Below are 27,704 nucleotides of genomic sequence, written 5' to 3' on the forward strand. Positions count from 1 at the left end.
ATACTTTTGATTCTAGAGCATCTGATACTGCGTTGAAGAAGATGATTTTGTATTTTTACTACGGCCTGATAGTGTTTGATGTTGGAATGTAATTAAAGTTTTATTTTCAATAATTTAGCTGTTGTAAGGAACAACTTGAGTGTGAGTTTTTGTGTGGAATATACAGCGATTCTCTTGGGGATGTAGGTTATGATGGTGCTCACACTTTTTATGTTTCAACATATTGGGGAGGGACTCTTGAGGTCTTTGGAAATCTGTTATGTGAGTTAGCAGAATACTTGACAGCATATCCTGCTTGGTTTCAAGTTGATTCAGAGCTTTTCTTTCCTTTCATCTTCTCCACTCAAAGAATTAGCTTCAGTATTATAACTTGTATTCTGGAGCTATTCTTGAGCAGATAAACCGCCACAAGGAGTTGATGTGCAAGTATGTTTTAGGTTAGGATTACTAGGGTGATAGTGCATTAGAAGGCAGAGCCAGCTGAGGCTCAGGAGAGAGCGAGAATATTGGTTTAGTGTGGCTGTCACTGATTCTAACAGGCTTGTTTTCATACTCATATTCGGCACAGGCAAGCTAGCCTTGCCACACCTGAAGCAGAAATCCTATGAGATAGAGTTGGAAGAATACTAATGACACGTACGTAACGTCTTTACAAATTACATAAACTGAAATATTGATCTTCTTTCCTCCACAACTCATACAAATGCAAACAGATTCGTTGCTTCCCTACCTCTCAAAAATATGTGTATCCCCTGATAGTAACATGTGTATTGATAGTACTATAATCAGAAGACTGAGAAGGTTGAGGAAGAAGAGAAGGTATTCAGAGTCGTCCTGCAGCTGCAGCAAAGTGGTGGGAGTCGCCTTCCTCCTGCATAGTGGACATGAATCACTGTAGCGCAGCGAGGACTCGATACAAGACGAATGATACGTATGCTTACAAGCTGTCTCGGACACCTCCTTCTCGGAGTTCAAGCTTTCCAAGCAGATAGAGCACTGATCACTCATCGTGGACTGCTCTTCTTCTTCTTCTTCTTCTTCTTCTTCTTTGGAATCTAGACCTCGTCACATATGTATACAATCTTTCATAAGTATAGAATGTATATAGGGTTTTGCCTGATATCTTTGAAACTTCCCTTCCTAATCAAGTAAGGATATCTAATGGAGAATCTTTCCATAATCTGTTTCCTAGGGAAATATACTATGCCAACATCTTGAAGATCTGCCGGTATATGTTTTCTTCAATCATTAATATACTGAATGAGGAGCTTAAGCATCAATGGGGATGTAGCTCAGATGGTAGAGCGCTCGCTTAGCATGCGAGAGGTACGGGGATCGATACCCCGCATCTCCATTTTTATTTTTAAATTTTCTGTATTTTTTTTTTTACATTTTTTGTATTTTTTTTTACAGTCTCACTTTTATATATGGTAAAATATGTTTTGTTTCCAAAAACAATGGATATTGAGGTTGCAGGAATCGCATATAGTTTCTGGTTTTCACCGGTAAAATTGTCAAAGAATTTGGATGTTCATTCCCAACTACGTACAAATAATTTAAATGAAGTATTATAGGTATCTGCTTGTGTAGTTAGTCAATAATATAAACTAACTGCTAAGTTATATGTTGTATTACAAGTACTCCTCCTCAGCTGCAACATCATCATCTTCACCAAAGTGGGTGAAGAAGGAATTTATCGTTGGGCAATCATAGTTCAGCTCTCCTGGTTTTGCATATTTTTGCCTACACCATTCATCACAACCCAAGAGACCAACCACTCAATCAGTTAGAACACTTTCCAATGAGTTAGACATCAAGAGCAGCAAAGATATAATAACCATCAAACTTAGTTCTGGATCACTTACCATTCCTGATCAGTTAACATTTCATCTGACAATCCAAACTCTCTTAGCTCTTCTTCTCTATGGTGTACTGACAAACTGTACCTGCAAATTGTCATAAGGTTTGAATTATTTTGCAGAGGATACTAACATCAAGGGATCCGTGGCGCAATGGTAGCGCGTCTGACTCCAGATCAGAAGGTTGCGTGTTCGATTCACGTCGGGTTCAAATCCTGATTCATTCCCTAATTTTTTTATTTATTTTTTGCATATATTTTTCTGAAAATTTAGTTCCCCTTTCCCTAATGCTTACTTACTACTGGCACTGCACTGAATGGTGATCCTGTATATTTGGCATATAGAAAGTAGAAAGATAAGTACCTTCCACCGTAGCCTCTTTCCATAACCACCATACTTCCATTACTAAAGTTGTTCAGTCTCTCAAACTGCTCCACTGTCCATTTGTACCATCTCATTAGAAACACCCTGAGAGTTAGACCATGTGAAACTATCACTAAGTTGATATTTGGATTTCTCTGCCCTGGAGGCTGAAACCGTCCCACGTCTATATCCGATTTAAGTGTTTCTCTGAATCCTGTAATTGCAACAGTATAATGCTTCAAAATCTAGAAATATTTGCAGTTCAAGGCAAATGTGATCAATACAACAATGAATAATCGATAAGTTGTAGAACCAGACCTGTGATCCTATCATAAACATCAGCTGCAGATTCCCCATTAGGAAACCGGTAAAAGAATCGACCATAACGCATTCGGATAGCTTTCTCCACTCTCATCTTCTCCCTATCCTGAAAGTTCCCTTTTGATACAGATGTGTAGCAAAACCAAAATAATTAAGTTAAAATTCTCTTGTTCTTTGCACATGTAGAACATATTTCAAAAACAGACTTTTCTATCTTGCTAGACAACTTTGCCATGTTATGTTATCAAACTATCAATGACAAATCTAGCATGTCCTTACCAAAATCTTGCTCTCTTAAGCGAGGCTCTTCTCTCATGCCAGCAATTCTCGATCGCTCAAATGCTTTCCCTAAACCCTTGAGTGTGTCAACTGCTCTTTTGTAAGGAGACACATAAAAATAGACCTTCCAATTATGCACTTGGTCTTCCTCAAGCATCTCTCTGATCCTCCTCCCACATTCCTCAGCATCAGCCACACCTTTCTCTGTCAATCCAATCTTTGGATCAGAAACTCTTGTATAAACACCCTCATCCACATTTCCTTCACTCTGCCCATGCCGAACCAAGATTATCCGGCGAGGCCTTGGAGGAGGAGCTTTGTTAGTACTAGTACTAATACCTGTCTCTGTATTGGAGTAATGCCTTTGAGGAAAAGTAGCAAACCCATTACCAGAATGCTCAATGCTTTCCCTAGGGATTGCACCGGCTTGGATTACATTACAACCATAAACCCTTTGCTGAGAAAAGTGGATAGGCGTAGAAAGAGTTGCATTTTTGGGGAAGCAAGGAGTGTAAAACAAGGAAGCAGAAAAACATGAATGACTCATTGCCATGAGTAGCTAGAGCTCACCATTAGTTTGAACTACTTCTTGTCATATATATATGCATCTGCATTCTGCAATATGGTCCAAGATGGAGGGCTACTTGAGCCTGCCTAAGTTTCAAAGAGAAACACAGCTCCGAGTTTCTTGTTGGAGCTTTTATGTACGTACATGCACCATCATATATCAAATGTCAATTCAAATCAAGTGCTCTTGGTGTGTCAATAGGTTTGAACTTCAATTATCTGATCGGTATGTTTTATGTGGTGAAAAATGGAGGAGGGGACCTTTTCTTCTCATTTTTGTTGGGTTGTGAATCTTGTGACTTGTGATTAGTCCATTGGTTTGGAGAGAAGGGCATGAACTGAACGATGGAAATGGAGTTAGGTGCTTCCTTCCTGGGCCAAGATTTTTGTCCTAACTAGAGGGGACCAATTCTGCGTAGTTGCTTTGGGGTCCCAATTGATGTGTCTTCTGGGATGAGTTGTTGAAGGAGCTGAGTATGAAGAAAAGTATTATTCCATTTGATTCTTAGAGAAGTCAGGGTGAATGAAATTTTTGTTAGTGAGTAGATTAAAATCGAAGAGGAATGGTGATATTAGGAAGTTCTTCATCTTCTTCTACTCATTTCACCAAAAAACTCATTTAGTTGGAAGGAGGACTTTTCCACTTCACATGACAGACTTGGATACATAATTCTCGAACGATCATGTTAAAGTATATAACATGGTGATCCACCATAAAAAAGGTGCCAACAGAATGACCATTACCAGATTCTAGTCCCGAAAAGAATCATCGATCATCTTCACCAAAGTGGGTGAAGAAGGAATTTAATGTTGGACAATCATAGTTCAGCTCACCAGGTCTTGCATACTTTTGCCTGATTCATTTCACCGCAACCCCAAAAACAAAAACAAACACACTTAATTAGCAGTTAGCAGTTAGCACACACATCAAACTGATCAATGAGAGCACCAGAGCTTGCAAGCCAGCTAAAATCATCAACTCGGTTCTGATTTACATACCATTCTTGATCAACTATCATTTCGTTTGAGAATCCAAACTCTCTTAGCTCTTCTTATGAGTGATGCATGCACAAACTATACCTGCAATCTTTCAAACTGATTCAATTGACAGTTCTTTCTATACAAATCTGATTCAAGAGAGATTGTAAACATGATCCTGGCCGGGTTCAAACCAGGATGCAAGATTAGTACCTTCCACCGTAGCCTTTTTCCATAACAACCATGCTTCCATTACCAAAGTTGTTGATGCCCTCGAACTGCTCCACTGTCCACTTGTACCATCTCATCAGAAACACTCTCAGCGTTAGGCCATGCGAAACTATCACCAAGTTGATGTTTGTATTTCTCTCTCCTGGTGGCTGAAACCGTCCCACATCGATATCCGATTTCAATGTTTCTCTGAATCCTGCAGTTCACATGAAACCATTGCTGTACTTATCGAATGTATACAAAAAATTGATAAAATGTAGAGAAGCTCTAATGTGTACCTGTAATCCTATCATAAACATCAGCTGCAGATTCCCCATTAGGAAACCAGAAAAAGAATCTACCGTAAAGCATACGCATAGCTTTCTCCACTCTCATCCTCTCCCTATCCTGAAAATTCCCTTTAAAATACGGAAGTGTAACAAGACCGAAATCTGATCAAATATCTATGTATACTTGCACTGTCAGAAACTACCATGCATTGGGAAGCAAAGTTTTTCGTTTCGTGGCAATTTGACATGTTATGTTGTCAAACTATAGTTCTATAGTTCGAAAATTAGCGAGAAAAATGTATGACATCTCATCTAGACATGACATTTTTCGAATATTAGTATCACCTGAAAACTTGAACACTAGAATTAAGCAGATAAATAGACATCTCATCTAGATTGTGTATTTGTGTACACCAATGTTAAAACTAACCCTTAATGGCATGAATTAACTTACCAAAATCTTGCTCTCTTAAGCGAGGTTCTTCTCTCATCCCAGCAATTCTTGAGCGCTCAAATGCTTTCCCTAACCCCTTGAGTGTTTCAACTGTTCTTCTATAAGGAGACACATAGATGTAGACCTTCCAATCTTCAACTCAGTCTTTCTCAATCGTCTCCCTGATCCTCTTCCCGCATTCCTCAGCATCAGCAATACCTTTCTCTGTCAATCGGATCTTTGGATCAGAAACTCTAGTGTAGACACTCTCATCCACATTTCCTTCACTCTGCCCATGCCGAACCAAAATTATCCGTCGAGGCCTTGGAGGTAGAGCTCTACTAGTACTAGTACTAGTACTACCTGATTCTCTATGATCATAATGTTTTTCAGTCAGACTACCAAACCCATTACCAGAATATTGTTCAATTGAATCCACGGGGCTTACACGGCACATGACTGTATCAAAACTAAAGACCCTTTGTTGAGGAAATTGGATAGGTGAAGAAAGAGTTGCATTTTTAGGGAACCAGGACATGTAAAATAAGGAAGCAGAAGAGCACAAATGAGGCATTGCCATGAGTAGCAATACCATCAGTTTGGGACTATGAACTACTCCAGCTCTAGGCTTCGATCTAGTCACAATATGTATCTGCAAGATTGCTGAGATATTTCTTAATTTCATGTACATTCACTAACATATATCACATGTCAAATCGTATCATGTGCTCTTTGTGTGTTTCATGTGGTGAAAATTGGATAGGTGTTCTCAATTTTTGTGTTGTACAAAATCTTTTGATCAGTTCATTTGCATGTATGGACAGAAGGGCATGAACTGACTGGTGGAAATGCAATTAGGGGACCTAATGTGCAATAGTCCCTTTGGGTCCCAAACTCCCAATTGATGTGTCTAGCTTCTTGAAGGAGCTGATCAGTATAGAGAAAACTCAGAAAAGTATCAATCCCATTTGATCTTGGAAAAGTCAGGGTCAAGGGAATAGACTAGATCAGAATCAAGCAGGTGAGTAATTTGTATGGTTTTGATGATAAGAAAAGATTGGATCTTTGTGTTTTATTGGGTTTCACTTTGGACTCAGGTTTGTACATACGTATGAAAATGGAAAGTGGCCCAACTTCTGAAAATTATCATGGGTGTATTTGATTTTCATCATTCGTATTGATCTAGATAATCCTTGCATATCAAAGGAAAAGTATATAAGATCATTGCCAGAATTTATCATTGAATAAAAGCTCATGGAAAATGGAAGAATCTGATCACTAAATGTGTAAAAATGTGTAAATTATAGATATCAAACACACAACTTTCTTGATCGATCTTCTCTAAAAAAATTAGATGTTCGTATGGATGTCTAGCTAGCTATTGAAAGTAGTCTCATAATTTTGCTTTTTTCTTCACTTTTATCAAAGAAGTGGCCATATATCATGGATTTCGAACTTCATCTTTTAGCAATCGTATAGTTTTCTTTTTCGTTTTCTTATGACACGATATTCTTTTATATGTAGAAAGAGACTTCGATTCATACAGTATTTGAAAAATTAGAAGGAAAAAGAAGATCAATCTGTCCTGTATATTAACAACTTACCATACTTTATCTTAACAATTTATAATTTTATATGTCTGAACCTTGCCCATTTAACTATCAATTTTGTTTCTGTTAGGTACAATTAAACTTGGGTCATTCAAACTCTATGGCATGCAGCTTAATTGTTTTGATCAAGTCATTCATATCAGAAAGTTGGTAATCTATAGTTGGTGATGAATTCGAAAGTTCTGTAAAGTACCAATCATATATATGTTTGAGTGATCCTCAACATCCCAAGTAGATGATTTGTTGTTGGCTAAACCCAATTATTTAGTCAAACAAAGACGTATTACGCCTTTATGGGATTAGGTAAGGGGTCCTATTCTCTAACCCTAAAATTCTAATTAGAACTAGTTGTCAAGCAAGCATAACATCCTATTAACTATCATCACTATTTCTTCTCTGAAAGCATGCTTTTATCAAAATATATAAATGCATGCTAGACTACTAATTGTTCTTACCATCCTTGACCGGGACTATACTACTAAACCTGGACAGTCCACACTTCCATGGAAGGAAACTAATTGAAACTATAATACAGAGACTACAATAATTTATCGACATGGAACATCAATGTACTATATCCCTGGACCTCTTTCGGAAACGTACAGTCCTCTAGGATAAGGTACTAGTAAATACCTAATTGGTTTATTGTCCTTGTCGTAGACAAGAGCATTGTCCCCCTATTCTGTTTGTTTGAAGGGTTAGGGAGTTTTGCATATGCAAATACACAGTGATGAGTAGCTGTCTTCTTAACTATGGTGTCTGTATATCTCTATCCTCCTTTGTCTTCTAACATTCTTGCACCTTGGAAAAGTTGCAGTGGCAGCCTAGCTCCAAATTAGGGCATGGTCACAAACCGAAGAGATTAACTCGAGCTGCTAAGATCATCCACCACTGTCTAAATGTATGAAGGCAGCCCTTCTGGAAAAAGCTGAAGAGTGATGGTGATCATTAATTGACAAAGATGTTTTCGATTATCTAGAGGAAATAGCATATCATGAAGAGTATGATCGAGTAGCAATTAACAAATGAGATCTTTCTATTTCAATCCCATCTTAGTAAAAACATAAACTAATACAAAATTGACCCTTTGGGGTTTTTGACAAAATGCTTAATGTAGACAGCAATGCCTAGTTTAACTTTCGGTTCTACCAACTTTGAGCTTGAAATGGTTAGTATAGGACTATAGGAGGTGTATATTTCACTGAACCATACCCTTTTTTCATCATAGCTAGACTCAATTATTGTATATTAATCAAGGCCTTATCCATGTTAGATTTTAGTGTTACATAGTTTGTATGTTTTATGAACCCGATTTCGGTGACAAGCCCTTTCACCTTAAGGCGACCACTGCCAATGAACATGGGACGCGTGTCCATTTTAAAAGGCTTGGTTGCAATTTAAGGACATAACATAAGAGTTTTAGGTATTTGACATGTTTGTTTATGATTATTTGTTGACACTTATTCATCTCTCATTAGTGTTTGTCACCCATAGTGATGATAGCTGGTCACTCAAGTTATTTCTCCTGTTTTATTCATAGTATTTGTACATGCATGTATATATAGATATAGTCGATATGAAAATTAAGCAGCCCACTTGCTATAAATATGAACATACATCTACATGTTATAATATAAACAAAGAAAATGAAAAATAAAATAAAAGAAGGCATTAGTTTATAGTGATCATGAAAGATATGTCTGTTACACAAAAGCTTAGCATATATAGCTAAGATTAGATAATCAATAATCATCCAATGAGAATGGTAGCTAGGTCTTTTAAGAAACCATCTTGTGAATGCCAACAATATGATTATTCTACCAAAGCAGTACATGCAAGCAAAATTAACTTATTAGTGAGATTCAGCTCAAACATTAATCAACAATATTGTGTTATGTGGTGTGGAAAGGAAAGAACGAAACAGGTCGAAATTGTTAAGAAACAGATGCACACCAAGACAACAAGCTAAATGGTTCTTTCTCAATTTTCTTTTGGGTTTCTTTTGTCACTTATATTGACTTTAGTCCTGTTGCTGACTCACATATCTCTCAATTTAACAAGAAGAACATATAGTAATAGTTGGTTTAAGATATCTTCTTGTTACTAAATAATATGCTTTGATATCTTAGAAGTGTGGATTTGTTACCTAATTTGGATTTGTTTCCTAATTCTTCTTGCTTGTAGCCTTGTAGATTGCACGTGCCAATGACTCAATGACCACTCTAAACACATGCATGAGAAAATGATTTCCTCATTGTAATGGTGAACTCTAAGTTCAAGGCTTAATTGCCCAATTATTCTAGGTCAGAGAAGACTTAATAAACAAGTCACAGATCGATTTCGATCGTATATATAGATCAATGTTGTTCACCTGGTTTGTGGCTAACCATAAAGATTTACGTAACTGTTATTATTAGCCTGCTAGTGACCGAGTAAACGAGATTGAGATATAAGTAGTTAAGACTTAAGATTAGCTTCGACTTGAGATCGAAACAACTTTGCATGGCAGATTTTTGGTCTACGGTCACACTTGCAAATGAAGGCCGATAAATTGTCATTGACTGTTTAGTTTCTTTTGGATTTGGAAAAAAAATGTATGTATGAATTCATTTGGTGTTCACACACCAAAGCAAATACTTCATTACGGCCTTACGGGAATTGTATACCAAGGCGATAATCTTTTGGCCTTATACGGCTGCATGGGTTTTAATTTCTTGTTCAAACCGTGTATGAGAGGCTGAAGGAAGCTCGAAAAGAAGAACAAATTAATGAAAATTGATAGAAGTTGTTATGCTTTTATTCCTGTCGAGCACTCGAGCTGCATCAAGCACTTCATTCTTAGTCATTTCATTACTATCACGATCGATTTGATGTTAATTTTATAAAAACTTCTATATTTGTAGATATTTGTATACATATATAGCAACTTCAATAATCTAGCCGACAACTTGAACACATAAAAGTATTATGGCAAAGAGGAAAAACAAAACACTACATCACATTCTGCCTATCGTAGCAAGCCGTCCAAAAATCCCCAAGGAGATTGGGATAAACATAAGTTTATGTACGTACACACAAAGTTGTTTTTGGAGTCACCATCTCTTTGAGAACGACAGTAGGAGGAATGCCGCATCTTACAAATATTTCCATGAGAAATGTACAAAAGCAGACTACCAATTTCAATTCCTTCGAACTACATGTGGCTTTGTCACTTGAAAGCTAGCTCTGTAGAAACATTTGATATATGGTGCTTGATAGATAGAACGCCTTGAGAGAACTCTTAATCATGGCGGCAACACAATGTGGCCTTGAGCACTTGACAGTCCATGAGTCAAAACTTTGATCTGAATATATAATTTGAAGAAGCTAATGAATCCATTAATCATTGGATTGTCATATAGTCGATGCTGACTATATGATTTGTACACACAAAAAAACATTCATGAATTTTACTTATTACGGATCGATCACTTACGTGAAAAAACTAATATACGTTCGTAGTCGTGTAGATGATAAGATTTATCTGCAATTCATCAAAATTTAAGATCCAAATTGCGAACACAGAATGAAGTTATCAAATTAAGTCCTTTGCGAACACGATGCCATCGTTTGTGTGAATATGCTAGTGTTAAAGGTCATCCTCTTCATCCCCTTTGCCCAATTTCATTTCTGATCGAGCTTTGTCATCGTAGTCCAATGTTTCTATTGCCTTTATATATTCTCTTTGGCTTCAATTCGCTTATCTTTTAATTATTGGATTGGTCCTACCCTTTTTTTCATTTTCATTGAACTGGTCCTAAACTAGCTAGCTAGTTCCACCTTTCCCACCTTCTCTTGTTTATATTAGCTACTTCATGTTGTGATTTGAGATCTTTATTTAAGCAAGTGAAAGACCAAAGGTTAAGGAAATTAATCATATCTAATAGCCAGAAAAGCCTCCTTTTCTTCTTGAGACTACTTTTCTGGTCATTTCCTTGGTGTATTGATAATATTGTATATTCGAGCATATCACAAAACGTTAACGGTCGTGTATGAAAGTTCAACACAGACTTATATATACAAACAAGAACCCTGGCATTTTCTTTTCCTCAATGTGAAAAGTATTCAGATGATTGATGCATGGATTAGAAGGGAAAGAAAAATGGAAATGTATTCAGGTAATACAGTTGCATTCATTAGTTAATTGCATATATAAGAGCTAGAGCTGGAAAACCAAAGGAGCAAGAAGTTTCATAGTTCGTCTGTGATGAAAATATCGATCTCTATCATTCTTTCACTTTCAATTGTTTTGTCTATTAACTGTGGAATTGACGCAAGAAATTGATCGATCTAGACCCCCACACCCCAGAAAGCATGCGAATTAACCAGCTGCAGAGAGATGGAGCTTGACAGTCCATTCCATCATTCAAGAACAAAAACGGGTGAAGGTTTTGATGTTAGATTTTAACGGCTATAGAAACAAAAATGGTGTCCCTTCTTAACGTACCCTTTGGAGTTTATTTTTCATACAATGGTTACATATATCTTATGGTCCAAGAGAACAAAGAAATTCCATGTGAGTCGTCTTTATTTGTGGTGTTATTATGCACTACGAGCTAGTGCCAAATTGCTCTTTTCTTCTCCTCCTCCTTTCCACAAAGGGAGGAATAAAAGGAAAATTGGGAAAGCTATGGTTACAAATGAAATACTGGACATTACATGCTTTCAACTTCTATATATTACCGTCCCTTTTAGTTGGGTAAGAAATAATAACCGCTGCGACGACACGAGTATTATAGAATGACTTACCTCTTACCAAATTCAGAACTTCCATATGTTACTGTAATGTATCTATGTAAAACACTAACACTGATAAATATACTCCTAATTAACCTTCTGAACCAACTTATTTGAACTGGCCAGCTGCTAGACTAGGGTTTAAGATTAATCGAGGGTTTTTAATGAAAAAGGCGTTCAATAAATGTGTTAAATGTAAAGATCGAGTAACCAACAAGTATAGTGAATTGTACGTACCTTACAATGATAGTTCAAATTAATGATTGTTATAAATTGTGCTTAGTTTTGAAAGGTAAATCTTTAATTTCATGCAGCCGCCATGATGCCCAGTCTATTATGGAAATTAATCATAAATTTCTACGTTTGATTAGGACAAAGGAGAAAGCTAGGGAGCGCGGTCATAATTCCATTGGCAACTATGGTCAAGCAGTTTATTAATTTCATTAAATATTGAAACTAATTTTTCAAATCGTTTTATATTCCATGAAAATTACACATATGCTAATGCCACATATATTCCATCGCTTCCTTCAAACGAAACCATTTTCAAAAAACGATGGAAAAATGTTGACAAGGCAAACAATGACATACTAACGAGGAGGTATCTTATCTTTGGAAATACTCTCCTACCAATTTAGGATCACCAATTGAGAAATGTGACAAAATCAGCAAGTCACTATTGTGTGATGCCTATGGCTTTGGTTTTCATGTGTTTCTCATTCCAAGGTTTCATGCATATGAAAACAAAGGAAAACAACCACCTTAACCGAAAATGGCAAATGAATTGCTCATCGTAAAATCCCTTTGTTTTACGTGACCTTGATGCTAGTAGTAGTTGTAAAATTGAAGCCATCAAATTAGGGTTAAATAACATATTAGTTACACGGTTTACTTGTATTTTGATGTATAGAAGAATTTTTGATCAAAATATTACATATTAGTTGTTCCGTTCACTTATACCTTATCTTGATACGTAGAAAATTTTTTGTTTGTCAATGTAAAACATGAGGAGGAGTACGTGGTCGAGGTGAAATTTTCAAGGTGTACGTGGAAAATGAGTCAATGATTGAGATGATGAAACATAGTCAAAAAACCTATCTATTCTGTGGCTGGCAGAGTCAAAGTACAAAACAGTCCCTACAGACATAAAAGCCACACCAATCCATTGGTCCAAAAGGCCCCCAAAACATAACTAAATAGTAAATCAACCCCCTTAGATCTGGATAGTGTGTCATCTTTGCCCTACCCTTTAACACACCCCCTCTTCTCACTCCCACTTTGGATCATCGTCATCGTCATCACCACCATGCCACCACTCTTCTCTTTCTTACAAACACCATGTTCTATTCCCAGATTCAAAAGCTGCATCCATGGCAGAGATGCCACTGGGATGACTGCAAAACCCTAACCAGCTATAGAATGGTCCATGCAAAAGATTTGAAAACCCATCAACGTGAATATATATATGAACCAAGGACCACCCTATATATTGGCTCTTCAGAATTATTGTTTCAAGTTCCAAAGAAAATGAACACCCAGTTTCAAAACTGGAGCAAACAAACAACGACTGTGCCAGGCAGCTGATCTCAACGCAAGGTCACCCGTCTTTTATGGGGTTTTGCGGTGGCGTCCCACCCAGAAATTGACCCCTCCTTCCCTCTCCATAAACAAAATTACAAAAACACAATCATAGACATACCCTTCAAAAGTAGGGCGTGTCCGTACGGGTCCGAGGGAGGCATCATGCATAAGCAAAGAGGAAAGGGTTATGTAAGAGCGACTGAGGCTAATATAAAATCTGGGTGAAAGTTACGTAAGGATGACAAAGCTGATAGTTAAACTGAGTTTTCTGGCAGAGAGACTCGAAGAGAGTGATCGAGGTAAAGGGACTAGGGCTTGCTAAGATGCGCTGGGGTGCGCAGGATGATGATGAGGACGTCAGCCTGGTGTAGGAGGGATCGATAATTAGGTTAAAGAGGTACGGTGAAGAAGAGAAGGGGAAAAATGGCAAGCGGCGGAGAAAGGTTCTGTTAGTTTAGGAGGACCACCTGCTTTTCCCAACAGACCAAAACCATTAAAGCTGCTTAGGACCTCTCCTGCAAATTCACACTCTCAATTCTTGGAGCTTGTAGCTCACGTCAACAACATCTAGTTTCTTACTTGCTAAAAATGAAAATGGGAAAGCGAAATGAAAATGATCGTTCATTTTGGCATCAAGAGCATTTTAATTACTTGAAATCAGGTCGTTTTAATCTGAATGTGAAGTTCATTTCAAGAAATCATAGTTAATTAGTAGGGTGAGTTTCATTTGTGGTGCATGAGAGGTTGGTTTGAAGGAACATTAGGGCCCTCGATATCAGATTAGGAGGGACCTATGGTCTATAATCTTCTTATGTACAAGAGACGGGCTCGTGCTTAAGATGACAAGAACTAGCTTGCATTGGCTTGTCAAACTTCTTATCAATCGTCCTGTGATATAATAATTAACATTGTGAAGATGCAAAACCATTGAAACATTGATCATGGCTCTAGTAGATATAGATATCATACACATAGGACCCATGCATTATGTGTGTATGTTTCACTTTGATCTGAAACTTGATTATTAATCAAGTTATGTGGTATATACGGAGTCATTTAATTAACTTTAGTGTATTTGAGAAATGATCCCCAATATATATCCTCACTAGGCATACACAAAATTTGGAACCTAAACGTGTGTATAAGATCGTATTTAAAATCGGTCGACGGTTGTATAAGAGAAGTTATTATTTCCCTATCAATTTCATTTCTGAATATTGTGAATATCGACAATCAAGCTATACCTACTCTTATTGAGATTTGATGAATGTCTCATTTCAATCAACACCTACCCATTTCTTGACAACCTAGGTTCTAAAATTTTAAACTTAATGTGCTCGCTCGCCTATAATTCAAAGAGATAATTATACGATCAAGTTTACACTGCATTTGAGAATCAAACGGCGTTAGTGTAAATTGACCGACAACGGTATCTTTATTGCTACATTGAACCCTAGCTAATTAACAAAGAGAAAACTTTAATCGATCGATCGACTCTCTAGAATGCGGCAGTGACCTTGCAATTGGGGAAGAAGTCATGATTTCCTTAATGAACATGTGGAGGAGAAACCATGCCAACTTGAAAAATGTTGGTGATCATGATAGGGCACTTGTGGAAGAAGAAGACTAAATGAATGACAGGGGCGCGCGTGGGAGAGAGTAGGGCATATTATTTTCATTCCTCCATTCGTAATTAAACAGAAAAGAAAGAAAGAAAGGAAGGAAAGAAAAAGACGATGCGGTCCCAAATGCGTATAGATGAAAATAGAGAGAGAGAGGTCGAGATATACACACATATGGGTGGACTACTTTAATACACAACATTAATAAGAATTAGATGGATGGCAAAAACAAATGGACCACCTCATCTCGTCCCCTTGTTTTGGGAACATTTTGCCACAACTCCAGGCGCGCATCTATTCTCTTACATTTCACCCCTCGCCGTGAAAAATAAGAAGAAGAAGCTTGATCGTAAAACCAGTAGTACTACAGAGTCGACCCCAAGCTAGCTAGGACTGGAGCTCAGTCCTGCACAAAGGACAGGGAAAGACCCCACGACTCTGTACCAAAAAAGAACAGAAGGCTAGCTCACTAAACCCCATCTGAAAAAGCCTGGAAACAACTCCTACTTAGGAAAACACTTCTGGGGATTCGTGGCAGAGATTTTACTTTTCTTTGCGGTAATTTTTTTTCTTCTGGGTTTTAGTACGTCTTGGATTATGATCAAGTTAATCATGGAGTAGGGTTTTGAGAAGAAATGATTAAAGTAAAAGAGGGAACAAGTCGTGTGGCGGCTTGTAGTTTGTGTAGCAAGGCAAAGGACGATCATTGATTCATTACTACTATGTTGTACTATATAGGGGAGGGAGGAGGGTGTTTAAACTAAATTAATTAATCAAATTTTCTAATCATTTTGATTATCATATGGATTAAAAAACTAAAAATGTGTTTTTAATTAACACTAATTTTTAAACAATTGTTGGGTATGAAATAATTGAGGGGGCCGAGTATTAGAATTCTCATTCTAGGAAGTCTATTTTGGAGGTATTTATATCATGGAGCATTGACCCACTAGAGAGAGAGATATATAGAGAGAGAATAGAGAGGGGGAGGAGAGAGAGAGAGGGAGAGAGGCCATATATGAAATGAAATGATGAACATGGTTAGGAGGTCATCATCAGCCCTATCTGATCTTCTATTTCTGAGGAGATATATTTGATCTTTTTCTTCCTAGGTTGGGGTTTTCATGGCTCACCCTGTTGGCATATTAACAGAACAAGTCTGAGAAAAACAGAAGAAGCCCACCACCATCACCAGTTCACCACACCACAACATATATACTCAACCTCCACCCCTCCACCTCCACTTGGTAAGTATATATATAACTACCTGTGGATTCTTGATCTTGATTTGATCGATTCATATTCTTCATGAGCTGCTCTCTTTTTTCATTAAGTAATTGAATTCTTTCTTCCTTTTTGTTGTGAAGAAGAAGACAGAGAGAATCTGAGTTTCTATTCCATGGCTAGAGAGCTGTGCAGTGAAGATCATAAGTCCTCATCAGTTGGGTTTTGCTACTCGGATGTTTCATCAGCCAATCCAACCATCCACCACCAGAACCAGTTCGCAAATCAGATCCAAGGCTTTGATCAGTCAAATCCAGCAGAGATCTTCAACTTGACCACAGGCATGGAGATGATAGGCTTCTCCAAAGGAGCCTTCTTCTCCAAACATGGAGGAGGAGGAGGAGGGCCTTCATCTTCGAAAGGAGCAGATCATTTCTACCATAATCCTCATCAGCAAGAGTACAACACAACCGGCATGTCGGAAACAAGCAGCGAAAACCAGAATCTCATGGAGTCTGCTGGGGCTTGGCATCAGGAGAGTACCAACAATAGGTTCCTAGTTGATGATTCTTCACTGAGGTGTGTGTTTCCATGTGAAGGTAATGAGAGGCCAAGCCAGGGCCTCTCACTCTCTCTTAGCTCATCCAATCCTTCTAGTATTGGCTTACAGTCCTTTGAACTCAGGCAGACAAATCATCATCAAGATCATATTGGGGGCATCAATCAAAGTCATATGATACTGCAAGATGGTTATTTGGGTAAAAGCTCAGGTCTTGGACACCAAGCTCTTCTTCATGAGAATCAAGCAGGGCTTTTCCAGCTCAGAAACTCAAAGTACTTGGGCCCTGCTCAGGAGCTCTTAAATGAGTTCTGTAGCCTCGGAACAAAGCAGACTGATGCTCTTGGGGTTCCAAAGCACAAGTCAAACAAAACTAAACAGTGGGAAGATCAGGATAACAATAATGGCAGTGCTTCGAAAAAGCAGTCTTCCCTGTACTCACTCGAATTCGTTGAATTGCAGAAGAGAAAAACCAGACTGCTTCAAATGCTGGAAGAGGTAAATCAAAGTAGAGATATAAATATTTACGTACTTTTGTTTGACCAGTAATTATTTTTATCTCTCTAGCACCATGAAAAAGATCCCTTCCTTTTCTTGAAACCCAACTTTCAGTTTCTGAGAGTGTGTATTAGAATGGAAAGTTAAAATCTTTTACTGCGTAGTTGATGGATTGGGGTCGGCATGATTGGACTGACGAACAAATTTGGAGGCCTTTCAATTAATACCCAGAAACCCTTTATTTTCCTTTTTTTTCTTTTTTTTTCTTTTTTTTTTTTTTAATTTTTAGTTTCCAATTTCATGATCATATGTGGTTCATTAGGTGGAGAGGAGATACAAGCACTACTGTGATCAGATGAAGGCCGTCGTCGCAACCTTCGAAACCGTGGCGGGCGCAGGAGCCGCCACGGTGTACTCGAAGTTGGCTTCGAAAGCCATGTCAAGACATTTCCGGAGCTTGAAAGACGGGATTGTAGCTCAGATTCAGGAAACAAGGAAAGCAATGGGGGAGAAAGACCCGGTGGCTCCTGGAGCAAGCCGAGGCGAGACACCTCGGCTGCGGATTCTCGACCAAACTCTCCGGCAGCAGAGGGCCTTTCAACAAATGAACATGATGGAGAGTCATCCATGGCGGCCCCAACGTGGCCTTCCAGAGAGATCCGTCTCGGTTCTTCGAGCTTGGCTCTTCGAACACTTTCTTCACCCGTAAGTCACATTCCTTCTTTTTGCAGTAAACTACAAATCAGATTTTTGCAAAGAATCAATGTTATGTGCTAGTAAGGCAAAGTTTGTGACTTGGTTCTCATCTCTCAAATCGTGTAAAACATGGATGTGAATGATCAACAAACACCTTAATTTGGTTGTTTCTATTCACCACCATTCAGATTCTGATCCAAAATTTTCAATTTTTGTCATATTATTTTGCAATCATTTATGTTTTTTTCCCTCATAGCCATGTATATTCTTTTTTTCTTGTGGGTCACTCACTACTACTGGGTCTTTCAATTCTACATATTCATAGTAACAGTAGTATTTGTTTGAGTATATATCAAGAATGCTTCATGATGATGAAAACTTCTGCAGGTACCCAAGCGATGTTGATAAACATATCTTAGCTCGCCAAACGGGTCTCTCAAGAAGCCAGGCACGTCCACATCTCCCTCCCTCTAGAATATTAGTATTTACAAAATTACAAATTAGAATTATGATCCCACACCATTTAGTTTATATTATAATTGGCATATCTTCTTAGGATCCCTAGCTAATTATATAATTTACGTGATCATATTATAATGCAGTAATTAGTGTATATTATGATCTATGTCATCAGCGATGATATCATTTTAGTCTGATGCAATTTGTTTGTTTACACATTGTGCTGGGTTTTCAAACAGGTATCAAACTGGTTCATCAATGCAAGGGTGAGGCTTTGGAAACCTATGGTTGAAGAAATGTACATGGAAGAAACAAAGGAGCATGAAAACAACATCAACATGTCCTCCTCAGATGGTGTCACTACTGATCATCTTGGCGATCCGAGCACGCATATGACACGACCCGAAGATCAGAAACCGACCCAGGACCAACTCCAACTCGTCCGAATCGACTCAGAATGCCTCTCGTCCATCATCACAAACAACCCTGGTGAGAAAAGCACTGGTCATGACTCCAGAAGCGGCAAAAGCACCCTTCAAATGCACCCACAGCAAAGTTTCGGGCGTGTAACAGATGCATTTGGATCATCGATGGAGCTGGACTTTACAAATTACAATCAGAACCCGAACCAGAGCTTCAATGGTGGAGGGCATGGTGTGTCGTTGACATTAGGGTTGAACCAGCATGGTGGTACTAATGGGGTGAGCTTGGCATTCTCTCCTTCCTCACAGAGCTCTCTCTTCTACCCTAGAGATCACATTGAAGAGTGTCAGCCGGTTCAGTACTCGTCTCTACTAGACGGTGAAGGCCAGAACAATTTGCCTTACAGAAACTTGATGGGTGCTCAGTTGCTCCATGACTTGGCTGGTTAGGTAAAGTACTACAATATATTGCTAGCTCTTGGATGTCAAGAGGTTCGATCACTGTGGTTTCGATTGGTCGACGTGATAATAGATAAATAGTGGGTAGGAATAGATTGAAAGTTAATACTTGGGGATACATACATAAAAGGGGCTATACTGGGTTAGACAAGGAGATTAATATGATGATCATCATCATTTTCATTGCTGCTGGTAGTTAATTAATTAATTCTGGGTACTACTTCTTATTTCTTCTTCATTTATAATTTGTATGAACATGGTTTTATTATTGCTAGGCTAATTTGGAATTGCCAGTGATCTGGTGCAAAGATGATTCAATATCTCTTTCCTCTTCCATTTTTTTTTCTGAAGATTTTCAACCTAAGTGGTTAGACATCTTTCTGTGTCCAACTGATTATGATTGAACCATTTGTGGCTCATCTTTAAGTGAACATTTTTGTGGCTATCTCCATGAGGATACAATTAAGTTGAGCAGCACTCTTTGTTGTTGGGTCCTTGTGGTTTTGGGAGGATTAAGACAATTCCTAGCTAGAGGAAATTTACAAATATCGTGATCGTTTTTTAGTGAGTTGCTTGGGTGGTCCCTAATTTTCGAGGCCCTCGTGAAGATGTGATACGTTTTGTAATGCATATTTCGAACCATGCCAATGAGAATTGGGGGTGGCTGCCTTTTTGGGTTGTCAACTTTGGGATTGGTTTATATGCTTCTGCTTTTGTAAAACGAGTAAAGGTGACTTTATTAGCTATCTTTTTAGGTATAGTGTGCGAGGCATTAGGGTTTTCTTTGTTGGTTGAAGACGTGGACCTGATGATGAACTCGATCATGTATTATATATCTTCACGATCAAATTAGCTTTCTCTGTTTTGCATGCAAGCTAGACCTAGCTAATATGCTAATATTAACGCTTCAATCGTATGTAATCAAAATGGATTTCTGTATTTCCGATTGTTTGAATTCATGCGCAACTGAGCTGAAAATATAATTCAAGGAAAATTTTAAGTTAATCTGAGTTTATTGATTCAGTTTTAAGTCTATTGAACGTGAGCGAGCGAGATCGAAAAAGAGAGATGAAAATTTGTGACCAGAATACAAGTGATCAGTACGTACCAATCCCGGCTATGGAATAGTGCAGCAACCCATGTTTAAATGTTTGTGTACTGATGTACGTTGATGATTTGTGACTGATAATGTGTTTTATTCATGCTTTGTCGAAGGTAACTTTCACTTGTAATAGATGCATGCGATGAATGTTTTTGAAATTCATATGGCTTAGAGTATGTAACAGGTAGTAGTCTATGTTTTACACTTCCATTTATTTCACATTGTAACATAGGTAGCAAATCAGTATGCCTCTGATAAATATGTCACAGAAGAAACACCATCATATTCTTTATTAAGGTGATCGATTGCCCCAAATTAGATTTTCATCTATATATATATATATATATATATATGTGGAGTACCTTCTATAATTCATTTTCTTTTAGGTTTCTATCATTTCCATGCTCGATCCAAATGATTCATGAAGGCTTTGCTAGCTAGCTACAGCTAAATTTAGGGAAATTACCGTGATGTTAAACTGTTAGCATGGATTAATCTATTAAAGTTCTGTTTAATAGCTGATATAAGTTGCCCTTTTCTGGTTTTTTGTTTTTGAACAAATCTATAACTTCAATCCTCAATACCGATGTTGTGATCTCAACATCTCAACCCCTGGTCATCTGTATCTTACAAAATGACTTCTGAAAGCTCATAATCGCATACCCTCGCTCAGATCGAAATCCACAGAAGTCATCGCTGCCAGCTTCATGATATCCAAGCCTTTATCTCTCAGACAATATATTCCTCATGCAATTCATATCTCTATGTACATCTCACTATCTCTCTCTTTATTTTTATACCGTGAGCTTTCAGTTTTGTACCACCTCGTGTTTGTTACACACCGATTGACAGCAACCAATATTAAAGTGAAGAAACGTAAAAGAACTACAGCTATTGTGTTTGCCAAGGAAATTGACTACTGATCGGTGTACGTTGTTATCTAATAACTATTTCGTTTCCGAATTCCCCCTAGTTTGCAAACACGAGGATCAGTCTTGTGCAAATTCCATCAGATAGCTAAGAGGCTCCAAAAACTATCTAATCGATCTCTCCACATCTATACAAACGTACATTATCTTACTTTGTTTGGCTTCCAAGAACCTATAAACCTTGATGAGTTACACAGAGAAAGCCTGGCCTCTTCTGCTTTTTTTCCTGTGGCAACCCCATATAGTGGCTTCCTTTCTCTTATTCTTCCCATCCAGTGTTACAGGATCTATACGAAAGAACTAACCCAGGTATAACTCATGCTAAATCAAAAGAAGAAGGAAGCACCGTTAGAAAAAGAAAGCCCATGTTTAGAATGGGCTTTTATTGTTTGACATGTCATTTACGAGCCCATATCTATTCTGGGGCCGATATTGCAAGTCCATACAACTTCTGGACTATTGTCAGAGCACCTTGATTTCAACGGAATAGCCCAGTATCAAGCCACAAAATCCTCCAAATCACAAGAACAAAGTTGAATAATTTCTTATATGAATTCTACATTTTCTAACTTTGAAAAATCGTACAAAAAGATTTTGAGTTACATAAGAAAATACCGGTGATTCTAGTTTTAACTTTCTCTTTCACAATAATAGCCTAACATCATGACATTAATAATCACGATAATATCACGTAACTTGAGACATTAAGACATTCATTGTAGGACAAAAACAGAAGGAGAAAAAGAAAATGTGATGCGGTAAGTACAAGCAAATCTATAGTCTGTTTTCACCGATGAAAATCGGATATATCAAAAGTTGATTATTGACACGGCCGGGTCAGGCCTCATGGATCTGAATCAGGCAAATGGGTCCCCATCTGTAATGCAGCTCGTCAGCTCGTCGTCGTCGAAGTGATTCAGTGAAACAACTTTTGCCGACAGATCCTTCACTCTGGAGCAGCCATGACCCATTGACTCTCATCCACCCAACGTCCCAACCTCATCAAGGACATTGTCCTTCAATTTGTAATCAATACCCTACAAATCAAGGGATGGATGGCTTTTTACCCTTGAAAAAAACATATATGAAATTTAGTACAAAAATGAATGATTGCTGCCCCAGAATAGTAACCTTTACTACAGTTCCAGATTTCCAGTTAAGTAAAAAGATGATGGATTTTTATGTGCCGACACTTCGGTAGAACTATTTTGGGTTTTTACTTCCCACTAGGGTTGCTTTCTTTTGGGTTCAAAAAGGTCTAGAGCAAGAAGGGAAAATGATATCTTTTGCATGCAGAGGCTTTAGGTTTTACTTCTCGTGCATTTTTCCCCGCTTTTATTCCTTTCTAAAACAGATGACAACCAAGTATATGTCTTTCTAAAACAGACGACAACCAAGTATATGTCTTCAATTGTTGTGAACTAAAGTAGTTAGTGATTCACAACTTAACATGGGTTTGGGTACGTACGCATGCAAATTCGAGCTCCAATTCTTAGCTCTAAACATTACTTATGATAAGAACAAGTATGTCTTACGAGGAGCACATAATAGCAAAAATGGCGTCAATTAAATAAATTTTAAAGGAAAAGAAATTCTATGTTGTGTGAAGAAAGAATTTTCGGATATTTGCCACTAAATATCAGTCAACTTTAATAGGATTGTGATCAGCTGATAGAGGGAGCCCTTCTAGTGAGGACATTTAAATTGAAGACTAGTTGAGTACTTTTCGGTTTATAGTTTAAAATACATATTTTTCGATCAAATTTTAGCATCTCATCCATTCAGTTTTTAGATCTATATGTGTAGATCAGCCATACAAATTTTCAGCCAAATCGGTGATCGTTAAGGTAACAAACTAGATCAAATTAATGAATGAACCAAATCTATCAAATATGAACCGTTCAAGTTCATAATTGGTAAATCATACTTATGAATATCTTAACGATTTTCAATATAGCTGAAAATTTGCATAAATGATATACTCATAAATACTTATAAACTGAACGGTCAAGATGTGGATATAAGATCGAAAAGTTAGATAACCCGAGAAGTCATCAACTAGTCCTCAATTTAATAGTTTTCATTAGAATGGCTTCTACCAGTATTGTCGTAGAAGTAACATTATTCTTTTCGACTGTTAAGAGATCCAAATGTATAGTGATGAGATTGGACCACACTCCATGCAAACAAGAAAGTCAAATATTTGCCAAAGAAAAGAAGACGGGGGTTGGTAATAATAAGATGGGTAAAATATTGTATAGTCATTGTGGTTTAAAGTCGACATTTGTTTAGTCCTTATAGTTTTATTTTAATCTGAATAATCTTTAAAGTCACGATTTTTCATCCAAATAGTCCTTATGGTTTTATTGTAATCTGAATAGTCCTTAAAGTCATGATTTTTCATCCAAACAGTCTTTATGACCTTTAACTGAGAAAATTGTCGGAAGAACTACTTAGATGAAAAGAAAAATCATGATTTTAAGGACTATTCATATTCAAATAAAACCATAAGGACTATTTGGATGAAAAATTATGACTTTAAGGACTACGGATTAAAATAAAACCAGAAAGACTAAACAGATGTCGACTTCAAACCATAAGGACTAAACAAATTTTAATTCTAATAAAATTATTGGCTTAACTGGTCAAACACAGATACATGAGTCTTGGAGTTTCTTCAACTCCAACTTCCCCAGATGGGATGTTCCCATATGATCTATTTTCTCAATTAGTTTATGTGTACTCTAATATTTGTCCCTCGCAATTATAATATTGTCACCCCTCTAAACTAGATTAGCCAAACTTTACTTTAATAAGGAACATGATTTTGCATAAACAAATATGCGTAGGGTACAATCTAGAAATCTAATCAAGGAATAATAGGAAGACATTGTAGCACTGTTTGCTCTTAGAAATCTAAGCATATACTAATTAATATAAATTGGTGAAAATCATGCTGTATACGATGAGTTTTCACTTCAAGTGCATTGTTCTTGAGCACCGTAATCTTTATGAGTCATTAAATTAAAACTCATAAAAATGTTCAATGCACGAAAAATCATTTAACGAAATTTTCATACAATTTGACATTCTTAGTTATTATCCTCTCTCTCTCTCTTTGAAAGTTCAAACCCATATTATGAAGAAAATAGTGGAAGAAGGAGGGAACGCCAAAACTCTATCTTGTGCAATATCAAGATGAATAGCTATATATCTCTATCAGTCCATCAAGTGATTTCTTACCAAACGTATTGAAAGGCCACCCTCCCTTTTGGATAATCAAACCACCATGTGGGAGAAATAGTGAAAAACCGACTACGTCTCTTAATCTTCCACTTTTTATGTTTCCATTCCGAGAGAATTCAAAGGCTTCAGCCATGTCTTGTGGCAGTTGAGGGTGTTTATGGACCCCTTGGGGTGATTGAGTCCGTATTGGGTTTCGCCGATCTGGAATTGAGTTGAGTCTTTGTAAGGAAGCTAGGTCGTCAGAAACAACAACGGCAGATGGACGGGGGCGCCGGGCTGCTGCGGTTCAATGGATAAGTTTAGGTTCCGAATTGATTAAGGTTGTTTGCGGCTCGAGCTCTGGTGTTGGCATGGTGGAGAAAAGCCCGACGTTTGTTGGGGAGGAGGGAGGTGGCGACTGGCTTGGGAGGTGGTTGTCTGCGAAGTCAATTTCCTTCGTTGGGAGGTTAACTTTTACCTAGGTTTGGGCTCGGATTCGGGCCGGGTCTTCAAGCTTGGGTTTGGGCTCAAATCTAAGACTGGTCAAGATTGGGCTTAGGTTGATGGTCCTGGGTTCCAAGCTAAGAAGGCTAATTTTGCAGATGTTGAGGATGTGATGGTTCGCCCTAATGCCAAGGGCAGGGGCATGACTTAGGCCTCGGGCGCCCTACCCGAGCATCAGATGTACTTTTTTTTGCTTTAATTCTTAAGTTTGTTAGGTGCACACCAATTGAGGTCGTATGCAACTAATATTCTGTTTTAGGAAATTAGGTAGTAAGATTTTTTTTCATTTGCTTAGGGATCTCTATGAGCCTATGTTTAATCAGTAAAAGTACTTGTCTTGGTGCTTGTAAGCCTCCCTTAGCATACTCTGTGGAGGATAGCATTTTAATGTACGTGTCTTTTGGCTACTGATTAAGCAATATAAGTTAAAAAAAAAAAAAAATGGTTCTTCTGGTGTGCCTTCTTTGCTCTAGTTTGGGGTTTTTTTTTTCAAGTGTTCTCTCTAGTTTAGAGTCCTGTTGTTCAAATTGCTGTGTCATTGTGTCAAACCCCAAGTTACTTTTTTAAATACCCTCTTAATCAAAAGTTTGTGCATGCAATCTCCAACATAAAGATTGCAGGCCAATGCAAGACTAAGAGATAATAATAGCATTCATACAGCTAACTGAGTAATCTTGTTCTGGGACTATTGAACATCTCTTTCTTCTTCTTTTTTCCTAGTGCAGCAGCAGCTCTCTTATAGCTGATTATGCATTTCCTTCCACCTGACAAGTCATTTTGAAATGAAAAGAAGTAAATAAGTCACCAATTTAATTAGGAGGTGTTTCATCAATGTTTACACTTCAATATTTCACTTCTCTGATTGGAAATAGAGTATTAGACAATGATTAAATGACTGGAAAGACATTTGGGATTGCTGGGAAAAGACTCAAAAGAGGAAGAAAAAGACTCAGGAACAGAAAAAAATAAAATAAAATAAAATAAAAAATTTAAATGTTTGAAATTTATGATAACACGTACCTTTCCTCTAGAGAACTCAAATGGTCTAGATCATTGAAGTGAATTTCCTTCTTACTGAAGTGGGAGTTTGCAAAATATGAAAACTTGATGCAATTCTTCACGGACAAGTATTCCAATGAAGGGCACCGAGTTTCAATATTACCACCTTCAGTGCAGAACCTTGTGAGCACCGGAAGATCAATCAAAGCTAATCTCTTCAACGCCGGAAGTGTAATCTCGCTGTTCAAGCTATTGCTTGCTTCAATGACTCTGTCCAAGCGAGGACACTGCTCTATGCAAAGGTCTTCCAACTGAAAAAGACATTCAGCAACGTCTATTGTGAAGAGGCTTTTCAGTTCCTTGCATTTGCAGATTGCCAAAACTTTTAGATTCTGGAAGATTGCATGCGAAGCAGGACCATTACATATTCTTACTAGTTCTTCTAGAGCACACAATCTCATCTCCCTCAATTTCCTCAAGAAAATCTTCTCTGGATCAACACCCACTTCATCAGATCCAAAAACATATTTCATTCTGTCTAGATGTACACAAATGATTTTTTCCAGATTTTGTAATCTCGGCAATAATGTCAATGATAAAAGTGCATTCACCAAGCTATGACATGTTTGCACTTTCAATAACTTGAGCTTGCGTAGGGAACCAGGTGGTAGCTCACCAACACACAACTCCTCGAGGGAATATAAGCAGTGCAGATGCAACTCTTCCAAGTTCTCAAATACCGGTTTATTTGAAACCCGTCTCATTGTGTTGATTATCTCTTTCAAGTTCTTATGGTGCCCGTTCACAGAGAGATATTTCAGCACAAATAATCTGCCATGGTCATATTCCCCAACAAGGTCATTCAAATCATCGCAATTTGTGTACTCTAGCTGCTCCACTTTCGCTGTCACAATGCTGATAAACCAATCTGGTAAGCTATTGATTGTTGTGTCAAGAGTCAAGGTTCTTGAAAAACCATCATATTGAGGGAGCAACACGTCCCTGCTGATGCATATATCAAATTCTACCCAATTCGGCTTGAAGTACTCAACACTTTGAGGCAAGCATGTAGCATCAGATATGTAAACTTCCAAAATGTTTAAATCAGGCAAACCAGTCAACTCATCAAAGTTAGCGTTGGTCTCTTCAGATGCATCCTCAATTTTACTTCCCCACTTCCCAAATTGAAACTTCAAGTGCAGTTCTTCCAATCTACACAACTTCGATAACACTTCAGATGGGATTGTTTCAAGAGATCTACCAGTGACGTCCAACTTCCTCAGATTGGTCAAATTTCCTATTTGTTTTGGTAAATTCTTAAGAGGAAGTTCTCTCATACTAAGAATCTCAAGTTTCTTAAGATTTTCTAAGACAGATATCTCACTTAAATTGCTGCAAAAATCCAAATTCAAAGCTTGGAGACTGGTTAGGACATTGAATGACTGAGGTAGTGACGAAATACTGGTGGAGCTAAGATCAAAGACCCTTAGCGCATTAGGACTTTGAAGAAAGGTTTCTGGAATGTCACATATACCAGCATTACTTTGTAGTAACAAAATTTGGAGCTTTGAACATACCAAATATTTGGGAAGCTTGTGAAGCTTGTTTCTCATTAGTGAGATTATTGAGTAGCCCCAGAGCCAGGAATGGGTCCAAGTCCATCCTGAGAGTGCGAAATTGTTAGCCACAAATAAAATAGAATTTGTGATGGTTAAAAAAGGAAAAAAAAAAAAAAAAAA

The 27,704-nt window shown here is 37.7% G+C and overlaps 4 protein-coding genes and 2 non-coding genes across 6 annotated transcripts in view; 3 read left to right on the plus strand and 3 right to left on the minus strand.

Annotated features, from left to right (window-relative positions):
* Window positions 1-1,281: 1,281 nt before the first annotated feature.
* On the plus strand, window positions 1,282-1,354 carry TRNAA-AGC. Its single transcript has one exon. It is a non-coding gene; the product is annotated as a tRNA-Ala (tRNA).
* Window positions 1,355-1,631: 277 nt separating this feature from the next.
* LOC101314857 lies at window positions 1,632-3,369 on the minus strand. The gene is made up of 5 exons (XM_004300761.1): window positions 2,823-3,369; window positions 2,541-2,660; window positions 2,223-2,436; window positions 1,866-1,946; window positions 1,632-1,743 (listed from the first exon to the last, which is right to left on the minus strand). The coding sequence occupies exons 1-5, from the start codon at window positions 3,367-3,369 to the stop codon at window positions 1,632-1,634; spliced, it is 1,074 nt and encodes a 357-aa protein (XP_004300809.1).
* TRNAW-CCA lies at window positions 1,999-2,070 on the plus strand. The gene has a single exon. It is a non-coding gene; the product is annotated as a tRNA-Trp (tRNA).
* A 786-nt stretch (window positions 3,370-4,155) lies between the features above and the next one.
* Window positions 4,156-5,757, minus strand: LOC101315151 (broad-range acid phosphatase DET1-like). The gene is given in 5 exon segments (XM_004300762.1): window positions 4,156-4,243; window positions 4,389-4,469; window positions 4,581-4,794; window positions 4,877-4,996; window positions 5,322-5,757. Coding segments are annotated over 5 exon segments (939 nt in total).
* A 10,147-nt stretch (window positions 5,758-15,904) lies between these two features.
* Window positions 15,905-19,788, plus strand: LOC101314084 (homeobox protein BEL1 homolog). Its single transcript, XM_004298777.1, has 5 exons — window positions 15,905-16,136; window positions 16,257-17,170; window positions 17,493-17,875; window positions 18,254-18,314; window positions 18,565-19,788. Exons 2-5 carry the CDS (start codon window positions 16,289-16,291, stop codon window positions 19,195-19,197), a joined length of 1,959 nt encoding a protein of 652 aa, XP_004298825.1. The 5' UTR covers window positions 15,905-16,136; window positions 16,257-16,288; the 3' UTR covers window positions 19,198-19,788.
* A 5,755-nt stretch (window positions 19,789-25,543) lies between these two features.
* LOC101315437 overlaps window positions 25,544-27,704 on the minus strand; it is a 5,508-nt gene continuing 3,347 nt past the window's right edge. The window contains exons 7-8 of the mRNA XM_004300763.1: window positions 25,987-27,628; window positions 25,544-25,730 (exon numbers count right to left, since the gene is read on the minus strand). Of these exons, the coding sequence (XP_004300811.1) occupies window positions 25,703-25,730; window positions 25,987-27,628 (1,670 nt within the window). The 3' untranslated portion in view covers window positions 25,544-25,702. The remainder of the gene's footprint in view (window positions 25,731-25,986; window positions 27,629-27,704) is intronic.

The sequence above is a fragment of the Fragaria vesca genome, linkage group LG5, assembly GCF_000184155.1.
Source record: "Fragaria vesca subsp. vesca linkage group LG5, FraVesHawaii_1.0, whole genome shotgun sequence".
NCBI lineage: Eukaryota > Viridiplantae > Streptophyta > Magnoliopsida > Rosales > Rosaceae > Fragaria > Fragaria vesca.